General features: G+C 39.3%; 1 protein-coding gene across 1 annotated transcript in view; it reads left to right on the plus strand.

Moving 5' to 3' along the window:
- The window catches only part of ACBD6 (acyl-CoA binding domain containing 6), a 149,363-nt gene that overhangs the window by 38,532 nt on the left and 84,677 nt on the right, over nucleotides 1-26,154 (plus strand). The window contains exon 4 of the mRNA XM_080648452.1: nucleotides 19,294-19,376. Coding sequence (XP_080504578.1) covers nucleotides 19,294-19,376 — 83 coding nt within the window. The remainder of the gene's footprint in view (nucleotides 1-19,293; nucleotides 19,377-26,154) is intronic.

A 26,154-nucleotide genomic window follows, 5' to 3' on the forward strand; every position in this document is an offset into this window, starting at 1 on the left:
CTGTGGAATCACAGGAATCATTATCTGCTTGTTGATAGCCATGGAGGAAACCTTTAGGCTGGGTCTTATGGTTTGAGTAAACTTATTAGTGGAAGAAGAGGATGGAACAGCATTTTGTATAAATGCAGCAGATAGAATTATAAGGGAATCTACCGTGTTTCCCCGAAAATAAGACAGTGTCTTATATTAATTTTTGCCCCCAAAGACACACTAGGTCTTATTTTCAGGGGATGTCTTATTTTTCCATGAAGAAGAATATGGTACACATTTATTGTTAAATGAAAATAAAGGAAATTTATTACCTGTATACGGTACGGTAGTACGGTAGTTGTCAACACAACCCAGACAAACTGAATCCTACAGTATCAAGAATTTACTCATTTATTCAATGACAATCATGTCATCATCTTCTGGAACATCATCATAACAATCCAATTCCTGAATTTCCTGGTGAATTTCTTGTGACTCCATTTCTTTCAGAATCAGTGGACCAAATCTCTCATGTTTAGCAATAGCACTGTCTTTAAATGAGTACTTCTTGTCAAGGTAGCCTGCTCGCAGTGCATTTGCAATGCAACTGTCAGTGATTTTCTCCCATGAATTCTTCACCCAAGTCACAACTTCTTGCAGTTTAGGTTTCACAACGTTTCCACGCTGATTTCTCTCCATCCTATTTTCATTGTAGTCATTAATTTCCATGCGCAAATTGTCTTTGAATGGCTTGTTTATTGCAATATCAAGAGTCTGGAGATAGGCCGTCATTCCTGCGGGAATCATTATCTGATCTATTTTTCTTTCGTGAAGAAATGTCTCCATGTCTTTAGCGCGGTGAGTGCTGGCTGCATCCCAGACTAGCAGACCTCTTTGGCTCCCTCACATAACAAGCGGCAGCATTAAATCGACCCACTTCCTTATAACTGCTTGTGTGGCCCAGGCTTTTTCAGTTTCAAGAATAAAAACGCCCAAAACACGTTTCAATCTTTTCCTTCTTGCCCTTAGAAATGATTAAAGGTGGGATTTTAGTGCCATCAGACGAATTGCCAAAATACAGGAAACACGTGCACTTTCGTAAGCAGTGGAGGGAATATACGCTAAGGAGGCACCCCGCTGTTCAATTGTTGTTTGAGATGATTGGCCCATAAACACTGCAGTTTCATCCATAGCAATCATGTTGGAAAGATTGTATTTAGAGAAGTCAGCATCATCAATAAAGGACTTGAATGCAAGTGCTTGCTTAATAACTTGAGCATCTTCCAACCTAAACAATGTTGTAGATCTTCTTAAAGACAGTTCACTTTGCTGAAGGAAATTATCCAGCCAGTGTTGTGATGCTTTGAAGTCTTCGGGGGCTATGTCAAACTGTGGTGCCATTGCAAGGGCAAATTCTTGAATCTGAGCCCTATTCACAACCAAAGCCTTTGCTCTCCTGTCAACAACCCATTCACAGATCAGGTCTTCCAGCTCGGAAAATAATGGTTGCCGACCTGATCCACACTTGCGCTTTTTAGCATTTCCCTTGTCCACTTGTTCAATGAGGTTACCATACTCTGCTCGTCATTTTCGGACCAATCGGATACTCAACATCTTCTCTTTGCAGAAAGCAGTAAGATTTTGGCCCCAAGAGTCTTCCACGATTCCTTTCTTGTACTCCACGGAGTAGCTTTTACTTTTTGCACTCATTTCTACCGTAGGGGTAAAAAAAAAGGAATTGGGGTATCAAGGTGGGGGGAGGGGGATCACTCAAAATGACACAGGGGGGATCAGAGGGGGGAATCAAAATGGCACAGGAGAATCAGAGGGGGGATTACCATTTTAGTAACCCCTTTTGATCCTCCTGTGTCATTTTGATTGTCCCCTCTGATCCTCCTGTGTCATTTTGATTGCCCCCTCTGATCCTCCTGTGTCATTTTAAGTGATCCCCCTCCCCCCACCCCTGTGCCACTGAACACCTTCACCAGACATCCCCCCTACCCCTTTATCAGACATTTACCCCCTGGGGCCTGCCTGGGGACTGTCACTGGGCTTGCTGGGGCCTGGATCTGGGCTGGAGCAGGGTCTGCCACTGACTGAGAACCTTCAGTCATCATGAAGGCGGTCGCGAGCATCAGGTAGTGTCACCAGAGACAGACCAGCACTCACCACCTTCACTGCGTCCCGTCCGCTCTAATCCTCCTGTTCTTCTACACGCATCTGCGAAAGTCTCCTCTCTCCCGCCCCGCGCTCACCGCTCCGACCTCCGCTCCGCCTCCACACAGCAGTGATGTCAGAACTCCGCGTAACGTCACTGGTTGCTAGACGCCAGTCGGGGCGGCCCTAGCGACCAGTTTACGGTAAATTAATTTTCATTCTGAGACAGAGCCTGGGGGCCTTATTTTCGGGGGATGCCTTATATTTCAGAAGGAAACCTGTAAGTAGGTCTTATTTTCGGAGGATGTCTTATTTTCGGGGAATCACGGTATATACATAAAAGCCTAAGTGACCAAATGACGGTTTGGTCACTGTGATATGCACTGACCACCAGGGGCAGATGCTCAATGCAGGAGCTGCCCCCTGGTGGTCAGTGCTCTCCCACAGTGGGAGCACCGCTCAGCTGACGGGTGCTGGACGCTGGGCTCACAGTGAGTGCAGCTATGGCGGTGCAAGCCTCTCCCTCCGCAGCAGTGCTACCAAGCCGTGGCAGTAAGTGCAGCGGGGCCGGGATGAGCAGGAGCGGCGCCCATCCGGTCCCAGGCTTGGGCTCCTCCCCAGCCGCCTGCCACTTCGCACACTACTACATCCCCCGAGGGGTCCTGGATTGCCAGAAGGCGCAGGCCAGGCTGAGAGAGACCCCACTGGTGCATGAATCTGTGCACCAGGCCTCTAGTAGGCATATAAGAGTTTGACAGAAAGAAAATGGAGAGGAGCTTAATGTGTATCAGTCATTGCTTAGGAAAACATGTATGGGTAGATTAGGGTTACCAGCCTTGGGCAAACTATAGCCCGCGGGCCGGATCCGGCTGTTCTATCCGGTTCTCTTGTTCTCCCCTCCGCTCCTTTACTTTGAATTTATATTAGTTCACACAAACACTCCATCCATGCTTTTGTTCCGGCCCTCCGGTCCAGTTTAAGAACCCATTGTGGCCCTCGAATCAAAAAGTTTGCCCACCCCTGGGTTAGACTGTTATTTTAGCAGCATTATGAAGTTCTGTGTGGAGTGAAGAGACACTACCCTTTATAGTTCTTTTAAAGGAAAAACATTATTTTGCTTTTAAATTTTATAATTCATATATTAAAAAATATTTAAATGCCCACTACTTGGCAGACCTTATATTATTACTTGGGAATTATTAATGTAATGATTTACACTTAAATGTAAGAAGTTTAGATATTGATCTAGAAAAATTCATATATAGAACTATGTTATATGTTATTATTTAAAAGAATAAAGGGAGTATAAATGGTGATGGAAAAGACTTGACTTGGAGTGGTGAATACACAATACAGTATACAGATGATGTGTTATATAATTGTATATCTGAACCCTATATAATTAACCAATGTCACCCCAATAAATTCAATAAAAAAAGAAAACTTATGTACACACACACACACACACACACGAGGTAGCTTAGAAAAGTGTGAATGTATCTATAGTGCTTAAAATTTTTAATGGTAGATTGTTACAGGAAAATTACAGAGTGATATGTAGGTAATATCCTTAAAAACTGTTAAATCTTTTTTGGAATTCTGAATGTGATATGTTAATATATACTCTTATAATAACAGTGTAAATAAAAGTACATTCTTAAATAATCATAAAATATGTAAAATGTTCATTTTTCTTCCTATTGATTTTAGTGTGCTCATACTTATCAACATAGAGAAATAGAAAATATTCTGTCAAGGATGTTTTCTCTTTAAAATTTTTTTAAAAAATATATTTTATTGATTTTTTACAGAGAGGAAGGGAAAGGGATAGAGAGTTAGAAACATCGATCAGCTGCCTCCTGCACACTCCCCACTGGGGATGTGCCCACAACCAAGGTACATGCCCTTGACCGGAATCGAACCTGGGACCCTTCAGTCCGCAGGCCGACGCTCTATCCACTGAGCCAAACCAGCTAGGGCAGGATGTTTTCTCTTTTAAATTTGTAATGCCAACTGTGATATTTTTGTTTTACCAAGGTCTGAAGGATTCTCTTTCATAAACTTTTGGTATCCAATACAGTCTGTCTATTGGCTCAGCTCTATTGTAAGATACACCTTATTTACTAGATTCTGTCATAATTCATCTTAGCCTAAATGGCATGTCAGAAGGAACAACTATCTCATCTGTAAGGGAACAAGCAGCAGATCCAGGGAAAAGGAAAACCTACTAAGGGTAAAGATATTATGGAGTGGCTGGCAGTTCAAGTTACCAGTTTTAGCTCATGCCTTGAATATTGACTATACTACACAAAATTCTTGCGTGCGCGCGCGCGCGCATGTGTGTGTGTGTGTGTGTGTGTGTGTGTGTGTGTGTGACTTTTTAGGATTACAGAACTCTTAAGACATTATTCAACATAGCCTGGAAGTATCCTTCCTTCTGACAGTTTTGGAAGTGATAAAATAGATCCAGGTTAGGTTGTCAATTAATAACTTAAGAAATAACTTCATGAGTTTCCCTTTGGAATTTTGATGTTTTGGCTAACATAGTTTAAAAGTCACTCTCTTATACTACAGTGCTTATTGTTTATATTTAATTTTATAGTCTTTGAAACATTATTTTAACTCACAAGATGTTATGGGTGTTTTGAAAGTAAATGACTTCATATTTATTAATTGTTATAGAGGTTACAACCTCATTGCAAGAGACTGCTTCTAAATCACATGTGTAGTAAATATTTTTATAGAAATATGGTCATAAATAGTCCCAGGAAATCCCTATTGAATATGCTGTATTTATATTTCAATTTTATGTTGTTGATTTGCTGTTTTAAAATTGAATATAATTAGAATAAATAATATGCTAATGCCTTCATTTTGCACTTTGAGTCAAAGCTTACTAAATTAAACCTTTACTCCCAAAGTAACTTCTTGATGAAAAATATGCAGTTTACTGGGTTTAAATCTGTTCTTGAGATCACGTGTGTCTGATTTTTTCCATTTGTAAAACTTAAGAACATTGCATAATACAACTAGATGCATAACAGTCTTTTCCTTGTACAAGCATCCCTCATTTAATAGAATCCTTAGTAAGAGGAATTTATGAATTAAATAACTAATTGACTTAAACTTTTCCTCTTCCCCCTGGAACTTGAGATCTTGGCATTGTACATATATCACCAGGTGGGGAGTCAGAGTCCTTTCACTGTGAATGTTATAGTTGAATTAAAATGAATGTGTGAGAACATCTTTTAAATGTATTAACAGTTATTAGTGAGTTCCCTAGTCCCTATTAAACAGACCTTTATATTGGGACTAGAATAGTCACAAAGGACTAGTCTTTTCTCATTTGCCTGTCATCATCAGGATATTCATCTGCAGTGAGTCCTAGTTATTATGAGCTGAATCTCCTTATCTAAGCCAAGATTGAATACTTGAATCTCTGGCTTGATGAATTGCTGTTTCCTCACATGCAAAGATGGTAACAAACTGTAGAAATATAATTGGGGGAGATTTTAGGAAAGAGAATAGTAAATTATAATTATAGAAAGTGCAAAAAACATGGCTTCAAAATAAGAAATGTTAAGGTAGACTGGGGCCAAATTACTAAAATCCTATCTAATACAGACGGAATATGCAAATTGACTGTAACTCCGCAACAAAGATGGCAGTGCCCACAGCCAATCAGGAGGGAATATGCAACTTGACACAACAAGGCAAGAAGCAGAAGGTAGCTCTGGCCGGAGCGAATGTGGAAAGGTGGCTCCGGCCGGAGCGAAGGCGGTGCCAGCAGCCAGGGGAAGGAAGGCCTATTCTTGCACGAATCTTCTTTCATCGGGCCTCTAGTATTAGATATTTCTCTTGAATAGCTGGACTATCTTAAGCATTCTGGTATACTACCAAATTGTCTTCTCTACTGTTTCTACCTGTTTTTATTTAGACCTGGTCAATTCCTGTTCATTCCATGAAGCCCCCAATCCACACTAATTTCTCCTTTCTATAAATCTACTACATTTATTGTTTCTAGTATACATTTTAATATTTCATCTTATCTATTGTTTCTTATCTGTTTTACATGTGAACATCCTAAATCCCTGGTAATATTAAATGTCTTGATAACAGGTACCTTGATTTATATATCTTTCAGTGATAAGCTCAGTGTTTATTACTGTGTTGAATTGAGTGGAACTGAAAATGTTAGGGATATTTGTTAACATAAATTATGCCTCTTTATGTGGACATATGCTCTTTGAATGTGGTTCTAACAATTATATTGTCTTTTTAAAAACATTCCAGTTACTGAATCATGCTTATTCACTGACTAGAGGCCTGGTGCATGAAATTCGTGCACTTGCGGGGGGGTCCCTCAGCCTGGCCTGTGCCCTCTTGCAGTCTGGGAGCCCTAGGGGGATGTCCGACTGATGGCTTAGTGGGTCTAAGCCATCAGTCAAACATCCTTAGCATTGCCATGGAGGCGGGAGAGGTTCCCGCCACTGTCGCTGTGCTCGCCAGCCATGAGCCCAGCTTCTGGCTGAGCAGTACTCCCCCTGTAGGAGCACACTGACCACCAGGGGGCAGCCTCTGCGTTGAGTGTTTGCCCCCTGGTGGTCAGCGCGCATCATAGTGACCGGTCATTCCACCATTTGGTCATTTGCATATTAGCCTTTTATTATGTAGGATACGCTGTAGATGAGGCCCCCTAGAACCATAAGAAATGCAAAAAATTCACTGTTAACTCATTCTCAAATTACCTCCAGTTAAAATCAAATTGCCCCCCTCTGCCCTGTGGGGCGTGTGCTGCACCTTGGGAACCACTGGGCTTGGCACTTTTCCTCTCTGAGCTTCATTTCTGAATACATACATACGCATATACCATGGGAATTGTAATCTCTTCTCTACCTACCTCACTGGGTTGTCATGAGGAGGTTCTGAGCTAATAAACCTAGAAATGTTTCATCAATAAGTGATATCTAAACAGGATTGTTATTTTTAAGCTCATGGGTACCCTCGCAGGTAGCAGGTGCTGATTAGAGGAGGAGGGCATGCTTGTTTCCTGGGACTGTAGCTATGGAAGCTTTGCAGAGGGTTCCACAGGCCTCAGAAGGGCGGGCTCTGGCTAGCAACCCTATAGCGGTGGTTGTCCCTGGAGGCGCTGGCGGGGGGCAGGGTGTTAGGGGGGCACTAGGGGAGCAGCGAGGCTGAAGGGGGAGTAACTGTCAAACCTTCCCGCTTGGTGCCATTCTTTAAATTGTACGTGGCTGTTTCGCAGCTGTACCTGCTCAGGGTGGGGTGGTGGCCAGGCCAGGGCAGAGTCAGGCGGGCTAGAAGGGCGGGTTTAGCCGTGCCCCCAGCGTGGTTCAGCACACTTCCGCTGTGGAGACAGCACTGCTGCTGTCGGGGGGAAGGGTCTGACCCTAGGGGGCCGCCCAGGCCTGCCTCCACCTGCGTCTGGAGTTGTAGGGAGGAGAGGCATGCCCAGCCCCAGCAGAGGGGGCCCAGCAGCGGTGGGCCACAGGCCCTGGGTGCCTCGGGGGCTCTGACGGGTGGTTGCCGGCGTGCTGTTGTTGTGGGCGCCCCTGGCGGGGGTGGCGGGGGAAGAGATCGGGAGTCGGGGGTGCGGGCTGCAGCTCCCCCAAGGTTGCATCTTCTCCCCATCCAATCAGCCTCCCCATCCCCCCGGGGGTGCAGGGGCTGGGGTAGGGTGTCCATGCAAGGGGATTGGAAGAGCTCCCCATGGCCGCTTCCTCTTCCTTCTTTGCAGTCCCGGCTCCTGTCAGGCACTCTCCTCAGACCCCCAGGAACTTGGCTCCGGCCAACTGCCCCCCGCTGCGTGCGCAGCCTCCTGCTGGTCTGTCAATATGCAAATTGGTTGTTACTGGGACACGGTAACAGACAATTAGCATATTACCTCTTTATATGTATAGATGGGCTATCTTGAGCCATGCTGTAGGGGAGAAATATTAAACTAGGATGTATATTATCAACATTGATAAGAAGCTAATGTTTATAGTACAGCAGATTTTTATGGAATAATATATTTAGTGTTTATGTCTATATATCTTCACATTTTATTGTATGAAAATCTCTTCTGTTTTTTTCAATTAATTTTTGTCTCCTTCAAGAGAAGCCACTCATCTGAATCATCTGAAGTGATTATAATTTTTCTCTGACTACTGATTGTAAGCTTTCTTAGCACTGATCTGATTATTGAGGTCTTTTAAGCAATAATTGACTGGCAAAGGAAAATGTAATTTTTTCCTAATCTAGTGGGCCAATGAACTAGTAACTTTTGATCTCTCACTGAGACAAGGTGAGATGGAATAAGAGACCTTTTCTTTCCTTAGGAGTCTGTAGGGGAATGCTAAGAAAAGGTAGGTCCCTCTTGAACAAAGAGATTGGGGACAGTTCAGCCCACCAGGATGGTTTAGGACTGAAAGAGCAAGCAGGATTCAACATGTAAAGGACCTGCATGTGGCTTTAGTTGGTGCACCTCGGTTGAGTGTGTCCTCCAGTGCACCAAGAGGTTGCCTGTTTGATTCCTGGTCAGAGGCAGATTCTCTCTCACCGATGTTTCTATCTCTCACCCTCTCCCATCCTCTCTCTAAAATCAATAAAAACATATTTAAAAAATAATAAATAAATGAAGGACCCGCATGTGGCAGGTGTGACTCCTCTCTATACTTGCTAAGGAATATATCTTCCGAATTAGGTAGGTCCTGACCATCCTCTCTAGGTGTACTCATAATTTCTTCCAGGCTTATTTTAGTTGTTGAATTATTCCAGTATGCTGTGTGTAAGAAGAGGGAGCCAGTGATCTGTGTTTAGTCTGACATCTTCCTATTGTTTTAGGATAAGCTTGTTGTTTTTGCTGTTTTTCTGATGTTCCCAGAGTTTTCAGGTTTTCTATTTAATATAATTTTCACATGCTCAGTAAGCTTTTGTTATAGTGTGATGTTATGAGAGATAATTTATTTGATCTCTTGCTAAATAAAGGTCAGCATTTGATCATACACATGATCCCCTACTTAGGATATTTTGATTTTATGATGTGCAAAAGTGATACACATTCAGTAGAAATTATACTTCAGATTATGAACTTTTATCTTTCTTGGGCTAGTTGGGACAATACTGTCTCTTGTGATGCTGGGCAGCAGTAGTGAGCCACAGCCCCCCGTTAGCCACCAATCATGAGGGTAAACAATACTGTTCGGTGTAGTGTTGCCAGAGTTTATTGGATATTGTGTTTAGTGTTTTCACATCCCGTCATGTCTTCAAAATGCTCATCTGTGTCCCCTGCTTCTGGTGGGAAGAAGAGGAAGGCAATCACTCTTGAGATGAAACTCAAGATAACTGCCCAACTATAGGCAGTTGTAAGTGTTCTGAGCATGTTTAAGGTAGGGTAGGCAAAGCTATTATGTTTGATATGGATGTATTAAATGCATTTTCAACTGGTGATATTTTCAACTTGTGATGGGTTTATCAGGACATTAACCCCATCATAATTTGAGGAGCCTGTGTATTCATTGTGTGAATTTTTCTGATATTCTTCACAATGAATTGAAAGGTATAATGGAAATACCTTTTAATGTTGCATGTTAGTAGTTTATTTCACACTTTATCAGTCTCTTATCAAAGGAATGTTCTGCATGCCTGATGTTCTTATAACCAGTGTTTTCACATGTTCTTGGACCAGCTGCATCCAAGGTGAAGTTTGCCATGAATTCCCTTCAAGCTGACCCTCAATATTAACAGAAAATACCACACCAATTACTGCCCACACGTTAATGGTCTTCTCATCTCCAACCTTGCATGTAATTGCTGCTGTCAAATATAATTACTGTCTACACAAGTTTCTTACCCTGGGAGCAATCATGCGTGCCATGGCTTGATGTAGAGTTAGAAAATGAGAAGAGCAGTTTTGAAACTTTTTGAAGGTTTTGCTTATAAACTTACCTACTTTGAAAATTTAAAACTATAAAATTACCATAGCCTTTTTGTTTTTAGAAGACTGAACTGAATACGTCTGACAGTGACAAGAGAATAACAAAAAAAGATTTGGAGGTTCATTGATTGTAATTATATTTTTGAATAATTAATTATGAATGTTTTTCCTTTATGAATTAGTACCATATTGGCTGCAGTTCAGGAAACTTAATTCTAAGCTGGTGTAAAGTATATATACTAGTTAAATCCAGCATTAATTTGTTTTTGTGATTATAGTGATAGGGCAAGATCATAATCGATCCAGTGGCTCTAGATTGGAGATTGCTTATTATAGTAATACCTCCTTGATTCCAGATCTGAAGAATGAACTTACAGTCTATAGCAGGGACTGGCTTTGCCACTAAAAACTTAATTGGATAACTTTGATTTTCTTGAAATTTGGTATGATATTAATTAATACTCTCCTGTGTACTTAAAATAAGAATTCTTATGATAAGTTTTATTTAATTGCTTGAATTTTGCTTACAGTTGACCCTTGAACAACACAGGGGTTAGGAGTTGTGACCCCTTGCACAGTTGAAAACCCATGTACAACTTATGACTCCCCAAGAACTTAACTACAATAGCCTACTGTTGACTGGAAGCTTTACTGATACCATAAGCAGCTGATTAACGCATAATTTGTATGTTATATTAATACTGTATTCTTACAATAAAGTAAGCTAGAGAAAAGAAAATGTTATTGAGAAAATACATTTATAGTATTTACTGAAAAAGATCCACATGTAAGCGGACCTGTGCAGTTCAAACTGTGCTCAAGGGTCAACTGCTTTTGTTAGTGAGATTATTTTAACCAAATTTTTAAAAAAATATATTTTATTGATTTTTTCACAGAGAGGAAGGGTGAGGGATAGAGTTGGAAACATCAATGAGAGAGAAACATCGATCAGCTGCCTCCTACACACCCCCAACTGGGGATGTGCCCACAACCAAGGTACATGTCCTTGACCGGAATCAAACCTGGGACCCCTCGGTCCGCAGGCCGATGCTCTATCCACTGATCCAAACCAGCCAGGGCTTCAACCAAATTTTGAGCTGTGAGTCAAGAAGTGTGATTTGCCGTAGGTCAATGATATATCCAAGTGGCTTGTTTGTGTATCTGATGAATGGAATTTAGGTCATTGGCCTGCATAGTCCAGCTGCAAGGGAATTTGAGAAATGAGGTTTTGAGGATTCTCTTGTAAAGTTGGGACGCAAAATATGGAAACCTATGAAAACATTGAGATAGTGTTCCAAAGACTTTGATAAGTCACAAATAAAATATCCATTGGACTTGTTTTTCTTTATCCATCTCTGAACCTCTCTTTCATGAACTCATCCATCTTATTAAGATAGTTGGTTGAATGGAGGGAAATGTAATGGAAAAGGGTATGGTATGAAAATACATCTAGTTTAGCAATATTAATCTATCCCTTTGTGTATTCTCATTCATGCATTTCATAAAAAATCACTCATAGTTATTGGAATTTATTTTAATTTTAAAGTTTCCTTTGAACTAATGAAGTACTTTACTTAAATTTTAAAAATGTTCACCTAAGAAACATAACAAAATTTTAATTCAGAATATTTTAAGTATGTGATAATGGTTCCTAAAGTAGCTTGGAGAGGTGGCATAATTTAATAAAAACACCACAGGCTTTAGATATCAGAATATCTCAATTCTGCCAATTGCTGTGTGGCATTGTGTATTTCTCTTATCTTAACTTTATAATCTGTAAAATAAAGATATGTTTTATCAAATATAAGGCAGACAGTTACTCAGTTTTTAACATTTAAAAAATTCTGATGTGTCTTAAATGCCAACTTTATAGAATTGTTTTGAAGTTGGAATTGGAAAATATATGTAAAGTGTGAAGCATATGGAAGATATTCATTAAGTCCTAGTTTGCTTTCCTTTTTTTTCTAATAACAGTTATTTTGTTAGGTTTTCTGGTTATTTTGGAGTTTTGTTTTATCAGGAGAATATTAGATAAAGACTCGTGGTTCAATATTGTAATTTTCTACCTCAAAACATTTTGTATCTGTCTTGCTGAGACGCTTCATCTTTGGAGAAATGGCAATATTTTGGAAAAATTGCTAAAGTACTATATATATATAGTACTTTAAACACTCAGATGAGATAGCAACTAATCCTATTTTTACAAATGAGGAATCTGAAGCAGAGAGATTTATTTACCCTGTCGTACAGCTAAACCTATAAACAAATTAAGTAAACAAACCAATAAAACAGAAGCCAAAAAGGTAGTATGTGGAAACAAGAAACTCAACCCCCTCCTTGCATATATTAGCCCGATAACATATGGAATAGTTATTTTTCAGATGGAAAGAAAGTTTCACAAGTTTTTAAGTCTTGACCCTGCAACTGACTAATGTGGAATCTGAATCCAAACAGTAAAGATTCAGCCAACAACTTATCCTTTCCCCTCTGAGTGAAGGAACATTTCAGTGTCTCAAATAATATAGGCTGAGGCAATGTAAGAATTGGCAAATTTTATCCTATTGGCTGCCAAACTGTAGTCTCTTTCTTTAACTGCTGATGCAACATAAAAATAACTTAATGGATTTTGAGTAGAGAGAAATGGAATAAACTTCTTAGCCTCTGTGAGAAACATTTCATTGGAGTGGAAATCTAGAGGCTAGAGTAGCCAAAGTTTACCCCTTCTTGTAGATGAAGTGGATGGAGACGAAAACTAATGCATCTTTGGCAGCTTTATTCTGAATTCAATCTGATAATGGCAGATTATTTTTGAAATATTATTTCTGCTTAAGATATAATCTTCCCTTTTTCCCCACCCCCCAGGAATAAAAAAGTTAACAGCAGCATTCTAATATGCTTTGTGCTATTGCTTCAGAATGAGAAATTAATCCTAGGAAGAAGAAATATATTTAGAATACACTATATTCAAATTATAGAGTCATATTTGCCCTAAAATTTTTATTACAACTGTATTATGCTTTATGTACAGAGATATCCATCATATGTTTATGAGGGGAAAAGTGAAGATAACCTAAATAGGTAACTATCAGATAATCGTTAAGTACGTTATAGTACATTACTACATGGAATGTTAAGCTGGTTTTTTAATTAATGTTTGTGGGACTCCTGCTCCTAGGCATGGAGTAATAGGAATGAGATTTACCGTTAGCCAAAACAAGAAGAAAACTAGACATAATAGATAAAACAATAGTTTTTAGAAATGGCACTAAAAGTTATATACAACTAGGAGAGAAGGGAAACAAAGGAGCTCTACAATCGCCTTAGCTTATTGCCTGGAAGCAATTTGCAGGCTACAGTGAAGGGAGGATGGATCCAGTTGAGCTAGAAAATGCAGGACCAAATACTAGAGAAGATGTTCCTGCAGAGGGAGAGAGAGTTCCAAAGATCTGCAGAGGTGTCCCTTTGACTGAATACTAATCTGTGTGTGTGTGAAAGGGAACTAACAGGCTGGGAAAAGAATTACAAGAAAGCAGTAGGCCAAACCATTCTTGGAGCTGACATAGGACTGAGAATATTTCATTTCCTACTAGTAAGAGTGGAAAGAAAACGTAATATATGGGTCATATGGTAGAGGCCTCAAAAGGATTTCATCTCAGTAGTGAGGCTAAATTAAGCTCTAGATTGAAGGCTGCTCTGCCCCTACCTTAACACGGCTTTAAAGTGAGCCTTGAAAGGATCAAATTGATTCCACATAATTGAATTCATGCCAAAACAAAGTCATAACATATTTTAAAGGCACACAACAAAACCAGCAAACAAGAGTGTAAAATTTACAATGTCTGGTTTACAGTAAGTCTCTCAAGCATTTGTGGACAGCAGCAAAATATCACCCATAACTGCAGAAATGATAGAGGTGAAAACAGCTATTATAAATATATTCTACATATTCACGAAAGTAGAGGAAAACATGAACATAATGGACAGAGAAATGGAAGATACAAAAAGCCCAAATGGAACTTCTAGAGAAGAAAATAATAGCTGATATAACACACTGGATAGGATTAACAGAAGCTTAGATATTGCATAAGAAAAGATTAGTGGCCCTAACTGGTTTGGCTCAGTCGATAGAGCATCAGCCTGCGGACTGAAGGGTCCAAGGTTCGATTCCGGTCAAGGGCATGTACCTTGGTTGCAGGCACATCCCCAATAGGGGGTGTGCAGAAGGCAGCTGATCGATGTTTCTCTCTCATCGATGTTTCTAACTCTCTATCCCTCTCCCTTCCTCTCTCTGTAAAAAATCAATAAAAAATATATTAAAAAAAGATTAGTGAACTTGAAGATGTAGCAAGTGAAACTAAGAAAAATCAAGCACAGAGCATAAAAAGACTGAACACAAATGAACAGATCCCTAATGAGCTATGGAAAAATATCAAGCAATGTAGCATATTGGAGTCCCAGAAAGAAGACAAAAAGCAAGAGAGGAAAAAATAATTTAATAAATGATAGCTGATATTTTAAACATTTTATGAAAATTATAAGTCAGAGTATTTCATCCTTTGCAGCATTAACATTTGAGGCTGGATAATTCTTTGTTGTAGAAGGCTGAACTATGTATTGCAGGATGTTTAGCAGCAACTCCAGTCTCTACTTACTAGATGCCAATAGGACCATTCACTTGCAACAACCAAAAATTGCCCTGGACATTGCTAGAGATCCTTAGAGGAAAAGGGGGGAATCTCCCCCAGTTGAGAATCACTGCCATAAACCCATAGATCCAAGAAGCTCAATGAACCCCAAGCAGAAGAAGCACCAAGACACATCATAATCAAATTGGTGAAAACCAGTGAAAAAATCCTAAAAGCATCCAGATGAAAAAAAAAAAAAAGGATACAGGGGAACAAAGGTAAGAACTACAACAAGAAGGAGAACCAAGATGGCGGCATAGGTAAACACCTATACTTGCTGCCTCTCACAACCACATCAAAATTACAACTAAGAGGCAGAACAACTACCACCCAGAACCGCAGGAAAGCTGGCTGAGTGGAAGTTCCACAACTAGAGAGGTGAAGAAAGCGTATTGAGACTGGTAAGAGGTGTGGAGGTACGGAAAGTGCTGGCACCTTGATGTGCTGCTCTTTTAATTGGGAGGGAGATACAAGTTCCCACATGCTCTGAACTCCAGTTCCAGGTGAGACTCTGGGGGACCCAGACACATACGGGGAGAAACTGGACTGTCTGGCATCGGGACAGGAATGCGAGGGCAGCTTTCTCTCAGAGGTGCTCGCAGCGATCATTGTTCTTGCACGAGGGTGCGGGACATGGAGACCTGGGGACCTCTCAGGTGCAGGGCTGACTGGCAGCCATTGCTGTTTGCTCCGCCCTGGTGATTCCCAGAGACCCCACTGCACCCAATTTACAACCCCACCCAAGCTGTAGGTATTGGCTTTTGCATATGAATGGCCTGTCCTTTCTCCGCTTAAAACCTATCAAACTGCAGCTGGGTCAGAGAGCCCCAGAGCTTCCAAAAGAAGGCCCAAGGCTCAGCAGCAGCAGCCTGCCTTCACAACTGGGCCTCGTCTGGGCACTTCCAAACCCCATACAAAGAGGAGGAATCTGCAGATGTCTCTGTAGCTCCTGCTGGGGGGCCCCAGACAGTGGCTGACCTTGCACCTCCTTGGAGATCCAAAAGCCAGTGTACCCAGTGGTCAGAGTGAGACCATACCAGGTTACAACTCTTCTCATCCATAAGAGACACACTCAAGGGGCAGACTCAGTGAGCACCAAAGCCCCAGTGAAGCAAGTCCTGCCCCATAAGGGTGTCTCCTGTGCAACAGATCTTCCAGTGTAGACACAGCTGGTTATCACAGCCAATTGGCCTGGTCAATTCCTCCCAGTGATACCAACAGCCATCAAAGGTTAACTACAACAAGACTGTGCACACTGCCCACAAAGGGGTACACCAAGAGTGTCCACGTGAGGTGACTGGGGAGGCTGAGCCACTGGGCCCTATAGGACATCTACCACACAAGGCCACTCTATCAACTCAAGGAGACTTAGCAGTTACCCAGTACATAGAAACACACACAGGGAAGCAGCCAAAATGTGGAGACAAAGTCACAAATGAAAGAAATGGATGAAAGCAAAATACTGGATATAGAGTTCAAAACCACGGTTATAAGGTTACTCAATCTTCTAGAAACCTCCGAGAAATTTAGTGAGACCTTCAAGGATATGGAAAAGGACCAATGAGAAATTAAGCATACACTGACTGAAATAAAGAATAATATACAGAGATTCAACAGCAGACTAGAGGATCCCAAAAATCAAGTCAAAGATTTGAAATACAAAGAAGCAAAAAACACCCAACCGGAAAAGCAAAAAGAAAAAAGAATCCAAAAATATGAAGGTAGTGTAAGGAGCCTCTGGGACAACTTCAAGTGTACCCACATCCGAATTATGGGGGTGCCAGAAGAAGAGAGAGAGCAAGACATTGAAAACCTATTTGAAGAAATAATGACAGAAAACTTCCCCTAACTGGTGAAAGAAATAGACTTACAAGTCCAGGAAGCACAGAGAACCCCAAACAAGAGGAATCCAAAGAGGACCACACCAAGACACATTATAATTAAAATGCCAAGGGCAAAAGACAAAGAATTTTAAAAGCAGCAAGAGAAAAACAATTACCTACAAGGGAGCACCCATACGACTGTCAGCTGATTTCTCAACAGAAACTATGCAGGCCAGAAGGGAGTGGCAAGAAATATTCAAAGTGATGAATAGCAAGAACGTACAACTAAGATTACTCTACCCAGCAAAGCTATCATTCAGAATTGAAGGTCAGATAAAGAGCTTCACAGATAAGAAAAAGCTAAAGGAGTTCACCACCACCAAACCAGTATTATATGAAATGCTGAAAGGTATTCTTTAAGAAGAGGAAGAAGAAGAAAAAGGTAAAGATAAAAAAATTATGAACAACAAAGTGACGACAAATACATACCTATCAACAAGTGAATCTAAAAATCAAATGAATAAAACTGATGAACAGAACAAACTGGTGAATGTAATAGATTCAGGGGCATGAAAAGGGAGCAGACTGACAATTCTCAGGGGGAAGAGGTTGTGGGGGATGCAGGAAGAGATTGGACAAAGAGCTTACACCTATGGATGAGGTCAGTGGGGCGGGGTGGGAACCGAGTGGAGGGGAGCTGTCGCGGGGGGGGGGGGGGTGGAAAGAGGAACATCTGTAATAACCTGAACAATAAAGATTTTAAAAAAAAACTACAGCAAACTTCTTTTCAGAAGTCTGAAATCAGTAGGGGCAACATCGAAAGGAAAAAACCATCAACTCATAATTGTATACCATTTAAGGCAGCTTTAAAAATGAAGGTGAAATTTACTTACCATGACAATAGGGATTTATGAGAAAGCCACCGGTAACATTACATTCAATGGTGAAAGACAGGAAGCTTTCCATTTAAAATCAGGAATAAGACAAGGATACCTGCTTTTACCACTACTATTCAACATTATACTGTAAATTCTAGCCAGAGCCATAAAACAAGTAAAAGAAAGAGCATTCATATTGGAAAGGAAGAAGCAGAACTAGCTCTTTTGACAGGTAACGTGATTCTTACATACAGAAAATCCAAAGACTCTCCCAAAAAACTACTGGAGCTATTAAGTTAATTCAGCAAATTTGTGAGATACAGGAGCAACATACAAAAATCAGTTGTGTTTATATACACCAGCAAGGAAAACCCCAAAATGAAAACTAAAAAAAAAAAAAAAAAAAAAAAAAAATTCATTTACAATAACATCTAAAAGAATAAAATGCCTAGGAATAATTTTAACCAAGGAGGTGAAAGGTTTTACACTGAAAACTATAAACGATTGTTGAAACAAATTAAAGAAGACCCAAATAAATGGAAAGAGTCATAGATTGGCAGGTTTTATATTGTTAAGATGACAGTACTACCCAAGTGATGTACAGATTTAATGCAATCTCTTACCAAAATTCTAAATGCCATTTTTGCAGAAAAAGCCAGTTCTCAGGTTTAGATGGATTTGCAAAAGGACTCAAATAGTAAAACAATATTGAAAAAGAACAGAATTGGAGGATTCACACTTGCTATTTCAAACACACTATAAAGCTGCAGTAATTATAACATTGGTACTGGCATAAGGATAGACTAGTAGAGTAGAATCCAGTCTAAAAATAAAACCTCATTTTTATGGCCAATTGATTTTCAATAAGGGTGTCAAGACTCAATATTGCAGTAGTGGGCTTTTGCAGAAGTTGCAATTTAAGCCTTTCAGACAGTAATAACATCCAAGTTCACTGCTTCCACATTACATGTTTTGGAAGAATCTTATTTCTAAATTTAATCTTCATCTTGTGTTTTTTAAGAATATCAAGGGACAGAGTATTGAATATTTGATTTTGGAACCTGTTTTAAGAGTTTATTTGGCTCTTTTTCCTTTTAGTTTAGGTTTCATTTCCTCTCTCCTTTCCACCTTCTTCCTTTCCGCCACCTAAAAATATTTTCTTTATGGTTGAATTTTAGGTTTTACTATGTAGTTTAGATTCGTTCTTTTTGGGGGATTTTAATTTTGTTAATGTAGATATGATTTTCCTGATCACCTTTATTTCATATTTTTTTAATATTCACCTGAGGATATTTTTTCCATTAATTTTTTTTAGAGAGTGGAAAGGAGGGAGGGAGAGAGGAAGGGAAAAAGAGAGAGAGAGAAACAGAGAGAGAAACATTGATATGAAAGAGACACATCAATTGGTTGCCTCCCACACAAGCCCCAACTTGGGCCAGGGATTAAACCCACGACCCTTCAGTCTGGGGGCCGATGCTCTAACCACTGAGCCAAGCCGGTCAGGGCCTCATTTTTCCACATGGAACATCCATATTTTCTACCTTGAACTTAGCTAACATCTTATAATCAGTTAGGGGAATGGCTTTTAGGTGACTTCACAGGCACTAATGGAATGAACATAGCTTGCTAGTGGGTACTCATTCCACTGCTGTGATGACCTGAAAGTCCACTTGCCTTTTTGATACCATCTTGAAATTGTTACTAGTACCTTCGAGAAATGGTGGATGGTCAAACTTTTAGTAATCCTTTGCAAAGTAGTATTTTGTAACCAGTTTAAATATACATTGCTTTAACCCTTGTGTCTTTTCTGTCTACCTTTTATCCCCCCCTCCCCCGCACAGTCACCAGAGAAGAAAGGAAAAGAAGCAAATACTGGTTTTGGCGGACCAGTTGTTAGTTCTCTGTATCATGAAGAAATCATCAGGTAATTTTTTTTCTTGTCTTTGATAATAGGGATATCTATCTATCTGGATATATATTGTGTGTGTATTTAAATATTTTTGATCCTGAAAACTTTCATTTGTGAAGAACTTTTTCTTAACCTGAAACTGATTTGGTGGTATGTCTAATAAGATAATAAATGGCAGGAAAGGATTTTTAAGATGTATAATCATGAAAATCAGTGTGTCTGAATCAGTGCCAGATAGTAACCCTTCCCACTATATAAATATTTGGTACGGCAAGAGTTTGTGTCTCAGAGAATCTAAAGCTTTGGATTTTTGTTGTTAGTTTTCCTCAAAATACCATTTAAAGATTTTAACTTTTATAGTTCATTCATTCTAGCTACAAATTAAAGACCACTTTGGAATATAAAATGGTACACTAAGAAAAACGTTGTGGAGGTTCCTCAAAAAATTAAGCAGAGAATTACTCTGTGACCCAGCAATTCTAATTCTAGTTCTGTATCCCAAAGAATTGAAAGATAATCTGAAAGACATATTCGACACACTATGTTCCACTATTCATAATAGCCAAGAGATAGAACCACCCAAGTGTCCATTGACGGGTGAATAAACAAAATATGGTACATATAATGGAATATTATTCAGCTTTGAAAAGGAAGGAAAATTCTGAAACATAGCTAGAACATGGGTGAACCTTCAGGACATTATGTTAAGTGAAATGAGCCAGTCACAAAAAAATAAATACTATATGATTCCACTTATATGAGGTATCAAGAATAGTCAAACAGAAATAGAAAGTAGAATGGTGGTTGTCAGGAGCTGGAGGAAGGGAGAAGTTGTTATTTAATGGGCACAGTTTCAGTTTTGCAAGATGGAAAAGTTCTGGAGATTGGTTGCACAACAATGTGAATTTACTTAGCTCTACTGAACTGTACACTTAGAAATGGTTAAGATAGTAAATTTTATGGGGTTTTTTTTAAACAAAAAAATTTTAAAGGTCATTTTGTATTTAATAAAGGTCTTAAATTTTATGTTATGTATAAAATTTATTGGATAATCTTTTTCTTTCAGCACTGTTTGTGTAAATCAGGAAAAGAATTCTGTCCTGCTATAAAGTCATGTGACACATTCTTCTAAGATTGCTCCTTTACAGATAAAAACAAAATAGGAATCTCTGATGTTCTTACTCTTTTTGAGTTACCTGAACTTTATTTTTCTTATTAACGTGGAGTAAAGGAGCTCTAATCTTTAAGTGGAAAATTGGGATTACCTAAATTTATTGAAGGGAAATACCTATCTTCATAGAATGAAGAGGAAATTGTACCAAACTGTTATGCTTCACTCTTGCAAAAGAGTTTGATCACATTATCCATCACATAAGGAAGTGATGATGAGAACTCCCAGGTAGCATTCTGGGATGGAAGTTACTGATAACACTATGAATTAAAAACTTGAAATGCTCATAGTTTCCAGTTATTGATCAGTCAGTTAATACTAGGAGTCCTCTCTTGAATCTATTTGCATAGCAAGTACACCAGTTTTTGTTAAGATTAAATGTTTATTTGGGTTATGAAAGGGAAAGGCTGATGGAGAATTAAGGAGAATAAAGATACCCTTTAAGGCTGATACTGGCCTGGAGTATATTTGCCATCCTGATGCCTATTTGAGTCTCTGAGAACTCCTGAGGAGCCCATTCAGTTTTGAGGAAGCATAGTTTAAAAAACATTTTCAGAACTTAATCCCCCTGGCCCTTAACTCTTATATATTCAGAAAAGGTTTTGGGTTTCTTAATTTATATATTCCATCTTTAGAGTCTACTTAAAAATGGCATCTCAGAACTCTAACCCTACCAAAGTTTATTAAATGTTCAAATCTGCTTCCCCAAGGAACTGATAGTTTAGTTAGGAAAATAAATTGAGATAGTTTCTTGACTTTGCTTTTTAAAAATCACCATACATACTTTCTAATAATAGCAATTGCTTATCTATAAGTAGTAATGATCCTTATTTTGTATGCTGATTTCTTTAAGGGCTCCCAGACTCTAGCATTTTTCAAAATGACATGCTGAGCACTCTTCTTTTGGAATGTCCAGTGACCTGACTAATTACAGTGCCTCTACAGAACAGAAAGCAAATCACATGTACTACAATTGAAGTGAGAGTAAATGTCTGGATACTTGGAGTATTCCTAATATAGAGCTAAGCTATACTGGAAGAGTTAACCTACCTGATTACCCTCCATCCAATTCCCAAAGAAGTGACTCTTATATTTAAATCAATACCTGTATTTAGAATTGGATCATAAGAAACATAACAAAATAATATCACATTTTATATAAAGTAGAGATTTTAATTCAACTCACATTTATTGTGAATCTATGAGATAAAACATTGTGGATATTTGTGCTTCTAAGCTTCTTCACCTTTTAATAGTATATTCTCTGTATTTTTTACATCTATATGCATGTTTAATAAACATTATTAGTTAATGGAATGAAATATGAACCTCTGCTATGGCAAAACTGGTTAGTCTTGGCCTTATTTCATTAAGTCATCGAAATATTAGTCTTCTTATGATATGATCTAAGTTTTTGTGTTCCAGAACATATTGTTAAGATATGAAACAATAAGAAACATGAATATGAGAGCCACAGAAAGCCTTTTAATTATTACAAACAGTAATTTTATTACTACTACTAGGGACTCAGTGCACGAATTCGTGCACCTTGAAAGGAATTGCAGACTGCGGTGGGCACAGGGGCAGGTCTCAGCCCATCCTCCGCGCCCCCGCCCGGCCCCTCCCACTGTGGCCCCTGGTCCCCTGTCTGCCGGTAGCCCTACTCCTGCTGCTTTCACGTGTAGACTGTGCCGGCCCTGCTTGCACCCGCTTACGACCGATTGGGGCTGGCGCCAGCAGCGGGTGCAAGTGGGGCCAGCGCTGGCAGTGGGTGTGAGAGGTGGCTGTCGGCCTCAGTCGCCCCTCAGGAGCAGGGGGATGTGGAGAAGCCCTGAGGGGCGATGGGGGCCGGCACCAGGTGCCTGCAGAGCGGGTGCCCGCAGTGGCTCTGGCACCGGCAGTGGGTGCAAGCGGGACAGGCACCAGCAGCAGGTGCAAGCGCCCGGTGGGACTGTGGCGTGCGGGAGCTAAGAATTTTCAGTAACCACCAGAGGCTCACCCCGATGACAGCGACTGGCGCCCCCCATTGATCTGGCACCCCCACTCACCTGCTCCACCATCCCACTGCAGCCAACGCCCGCCATGTTCTGCGTGCGCCCCCTGGTGGTCAGCACACATCATAGCGACTGGTTGTTGGGTTGTTCTGCCATTCGGTCTGTTTGCATATTAAGGTTTTATATACTAGTATATAGATAGCAGATCAGAAATTACAGCAACTACTGATTTTCTTATATTAGAGAATCCATTTTATAATTGAACAGCATTCCAGCATAACAAACTAGATCACATTAAAAATTATTCTACATTGAAATGTTGGGTTACTCCAGTAAAGGACCCAATGTAATCCTTATTGTTTCTTAAAACACATTGCAGAACAGTAGTTTTATTGCTAGCTTTACCCAGTGGCCAAATAAGTTTCTATTGAACAAGTACAAAAAGCATTTTACATAAATGTTAAAGGCATGTTTAAAATTAAATACCCATTGCATTTTAAAGTTATTTATTACATGTTCTTATAAGCTAATGTCTTTTTAAAGTATGATACTTTGTAAAACACTGTGTAATATGAAGCAAGAATTCTCGTGATCTGTCTGCAATGTATTAAGTATGAGACTATGGTTGCAACGTTGGGAACAGGGTATTGTTAGCTTTTATGTAATCAAATATTGCTTGTATTTTGGTGAAATATAGTAGCTGGTGTTTTCTTTTGCCGAGAGAATGTGGTGCTTTAACTGAAGTTAATTGCAGTCTTGGTAGTGTTATGTTCAACCGAGGTGAACAGTAGGATCTAGAGTTTTAGAAACATGGTTAAAATGTTAATCTTGAAGGGAAGGAAAAGTTTTCCTCTACAGAACCATTATTTTTTAAAAGAACATTAAAAATGTATTTTGAAGTTCTTAACTATATAAACCTCTAAATTTTTTCACATTGATAAAGATCAGGAAAACCAGTTTCTAATAAACCCATTTCTTAAAGCTCCATTGTCCTGGCAGCTTTTCTGACTAATGTGCACTGTAGCTAATAAGTTAAGGGCCCACTTGAGTTTTATTGTAAATATTTTTGAGCCATGGACCACTGGGGCCAATTCTGAGCTTGCTCCCTGCCTGTTTTGGTTCTGGCCTTTATTTCCATTCTGTCAGAGAAAGTGATAATATAATTTCATAGGTACAGATCTCTGTGTTAACATTCCAGAGCCCTGACCCAGTTCCTCCTGAAGCTAGTTAATGGTTCTTTAGTATAACGGATGGGACATAGTGTGAGGCTAATGAAGTACAAAAACTTATGGAGCCAAACAGCCAGCATTCAAATGTTGGTTCCACCACTTATTAGTTCTGTGACCTTGGACAAGTTATTTATCTGTAAAGTGGGGGTAAATAACTGTAGTACCTTTCTCATGTAGTATTTATGTGGATTATAGGAATACACACATACAGGCATCCAAGAACAGTATCTGGCACAAAATAAGTTACTATGTCGCTGTTAGCTTTAATAGTATTGTTACTCAGAGTCTCCACAGTTAACACCCAGGACATAGGACTTATGTAGGAGCTAAGAATCACATGTCAGTCTGGTTATAGAATGTGGTACAGGTTGTTTGCTTTTACAGAAGAAATTGGAAAACAGGGAAGGGAGAGTTGATGCTATTAGATCTGTGTTTGGAACAAAAGAAGCAAGAGAGTCAGAAATCTTGTCACTCACAGTTACTCTAGTCTTGAGACCAGTTGTGTTTCATTTATACTGAGGACTGGCAGAAAAAGCTCTGGTAAATAAGCTTAGGACTTTGCAAAGAGTCATTTGGTTCTGTACTACATATAGTGACTTAATAAACACTTGGGTGAGTTGTATACATGGAAGGTTTTATCTGGAAGTTGGCACATAAAGTTTTATCTAGAATTAGGACAAGAATTAAAAATACAATACATGAAGCCTGTAAATATCCATCTCACCCTACAATAAGATTTGATCTTCCCTGTTATATTTTGTAGTTTGATGCTATGTAATCTATCAGAATTTTATTAATCCCACTTACACAGGCAGCCATCTGGACCTTCTCTAAGCAAGACCAGAGCAGTAAGTATACAGCTAAAATGATTGATGGGCTCTAGAATTGATTAGTTGTTCTGTGAGACAAATGAACTGTTTTGGCAGAAAATACCAGAGGTCACTGCTGTGGTCAGACACAAAGGCCTGTAGAATTTTAAAGAGATTCTTTCATTTTTGACTTACAAAGTTAAAAATTTTAAACAATAATGGATTTCGAAAATACTTTAGAAATATCTCTTCATTGGCTGCTCTTTGGTTCTGATTATAAAATGGAGGATATAAGTATTAAAAATGAAAGTGAATGTGATTATTTTATGCTTTAATTTTATAATTTTTGGTGAAAATACAAACTGAATAAAAGTAGTATAAAAGCCTGCCACTTATACAATATTGTACTCTAAAAGAGTATGATTGGAGAAAAAGCTACAATGATTATTATTTTATTGTAAGTGACTTATAAAATGAAATGGTATAAAATTCCATGTAGTTATTTATTCAGAGCCTTATAGCAATCTCTTTTGTGGGAGTTTCTGTTTTTAACAAATCTGTAAGATTTTTAGGCTTCAGTAGTATTTTTTTTTTAAATTGAAAATTTGGATTTTTATGCTTCCAGTAAGTTAAGTCATTCTGGGATACCACTGTCCCATTAACACCACTGCCCTTAGCACCAAAAAGATGATTCTGCTTCCTTTCATCTGTTTGGCTGGTAGTAGTGAAATCCTTCCCTATTTCAGTGTTGCCCATGATCAACATTGTGTTAACACTTTGGTGATAGGTGATAAATTGGATGACATATGTCTTGTTACATTCTGGTTATTCTTTGAGGACTACACAAGTGTAGATAGGCAAGTGGAAAACTCCCCCTTGAGAATCTGACTGCTTAGAATGAACTTGAGTTATGGATTTATTCAGCCTGTAAAACCTCAGCTGGCATAAATAATTGAGAAAGCAAAGGTTTGTCTGTGGTGCATACCTCAGGGACTCATGGCTCCCTTCCTCCTCTCTACCTCCCTTTCTTATGAAAATGATCCCAGTTGCACTCCTAGATAATAACACACCAAGCAATTAAAAGCCATGGGTGGCTGGAGAGAGGAGAAAAGGTTTAGTTAATGAGCTTTTCCTCTTCCAGTGCCCATGAGAGCCTCAGGAATGACAAGGCGATTAAAGCGAAGAGATAATTATAGATTATGTGAAAATGGGTCCCTTGAGACAAATGGGTCTTGACATAAACAGTAACTGTTGTAAAAGTCTCCTGGCTCTCATATTCACCCTTTTCTTATGCGCTTTATTTAGCTCCTGTATCCTCAGTGTCATGATGTCAACCAAGCATATAGGCAAATCTACCTGTTTGCAGATCAACAGCCTTTTCTGAGCAAGAGAATCACTCAACAACTGAAACCAATCCTTAACTTTCTCTTCCTCTCCCCTTTCTTTTTTTCTTCCCCCCTTTCCTTTTCTATACTTTGTTCTCTCTTTTCTGTCTACCCTTTCTTCTAATATTTTTCTTTTTCTATAATGGTACCTGTGAAATACTAAGCACCTAGACTTGTTTACATAGTTTAGTGTATGTAAGTGTGT

This window comes from Plecotus auritus (genome assembly GCF_963455305.1).
Source record: "Plecotus auritus genome assembly, chromosome: 12".
Taxonomy (NCBI): Eukaryota; Metazoa; Chordata; class Mammalia; order Chiroptera; family Vespertilionidae; genus Plecotus; species Plecotus auritus.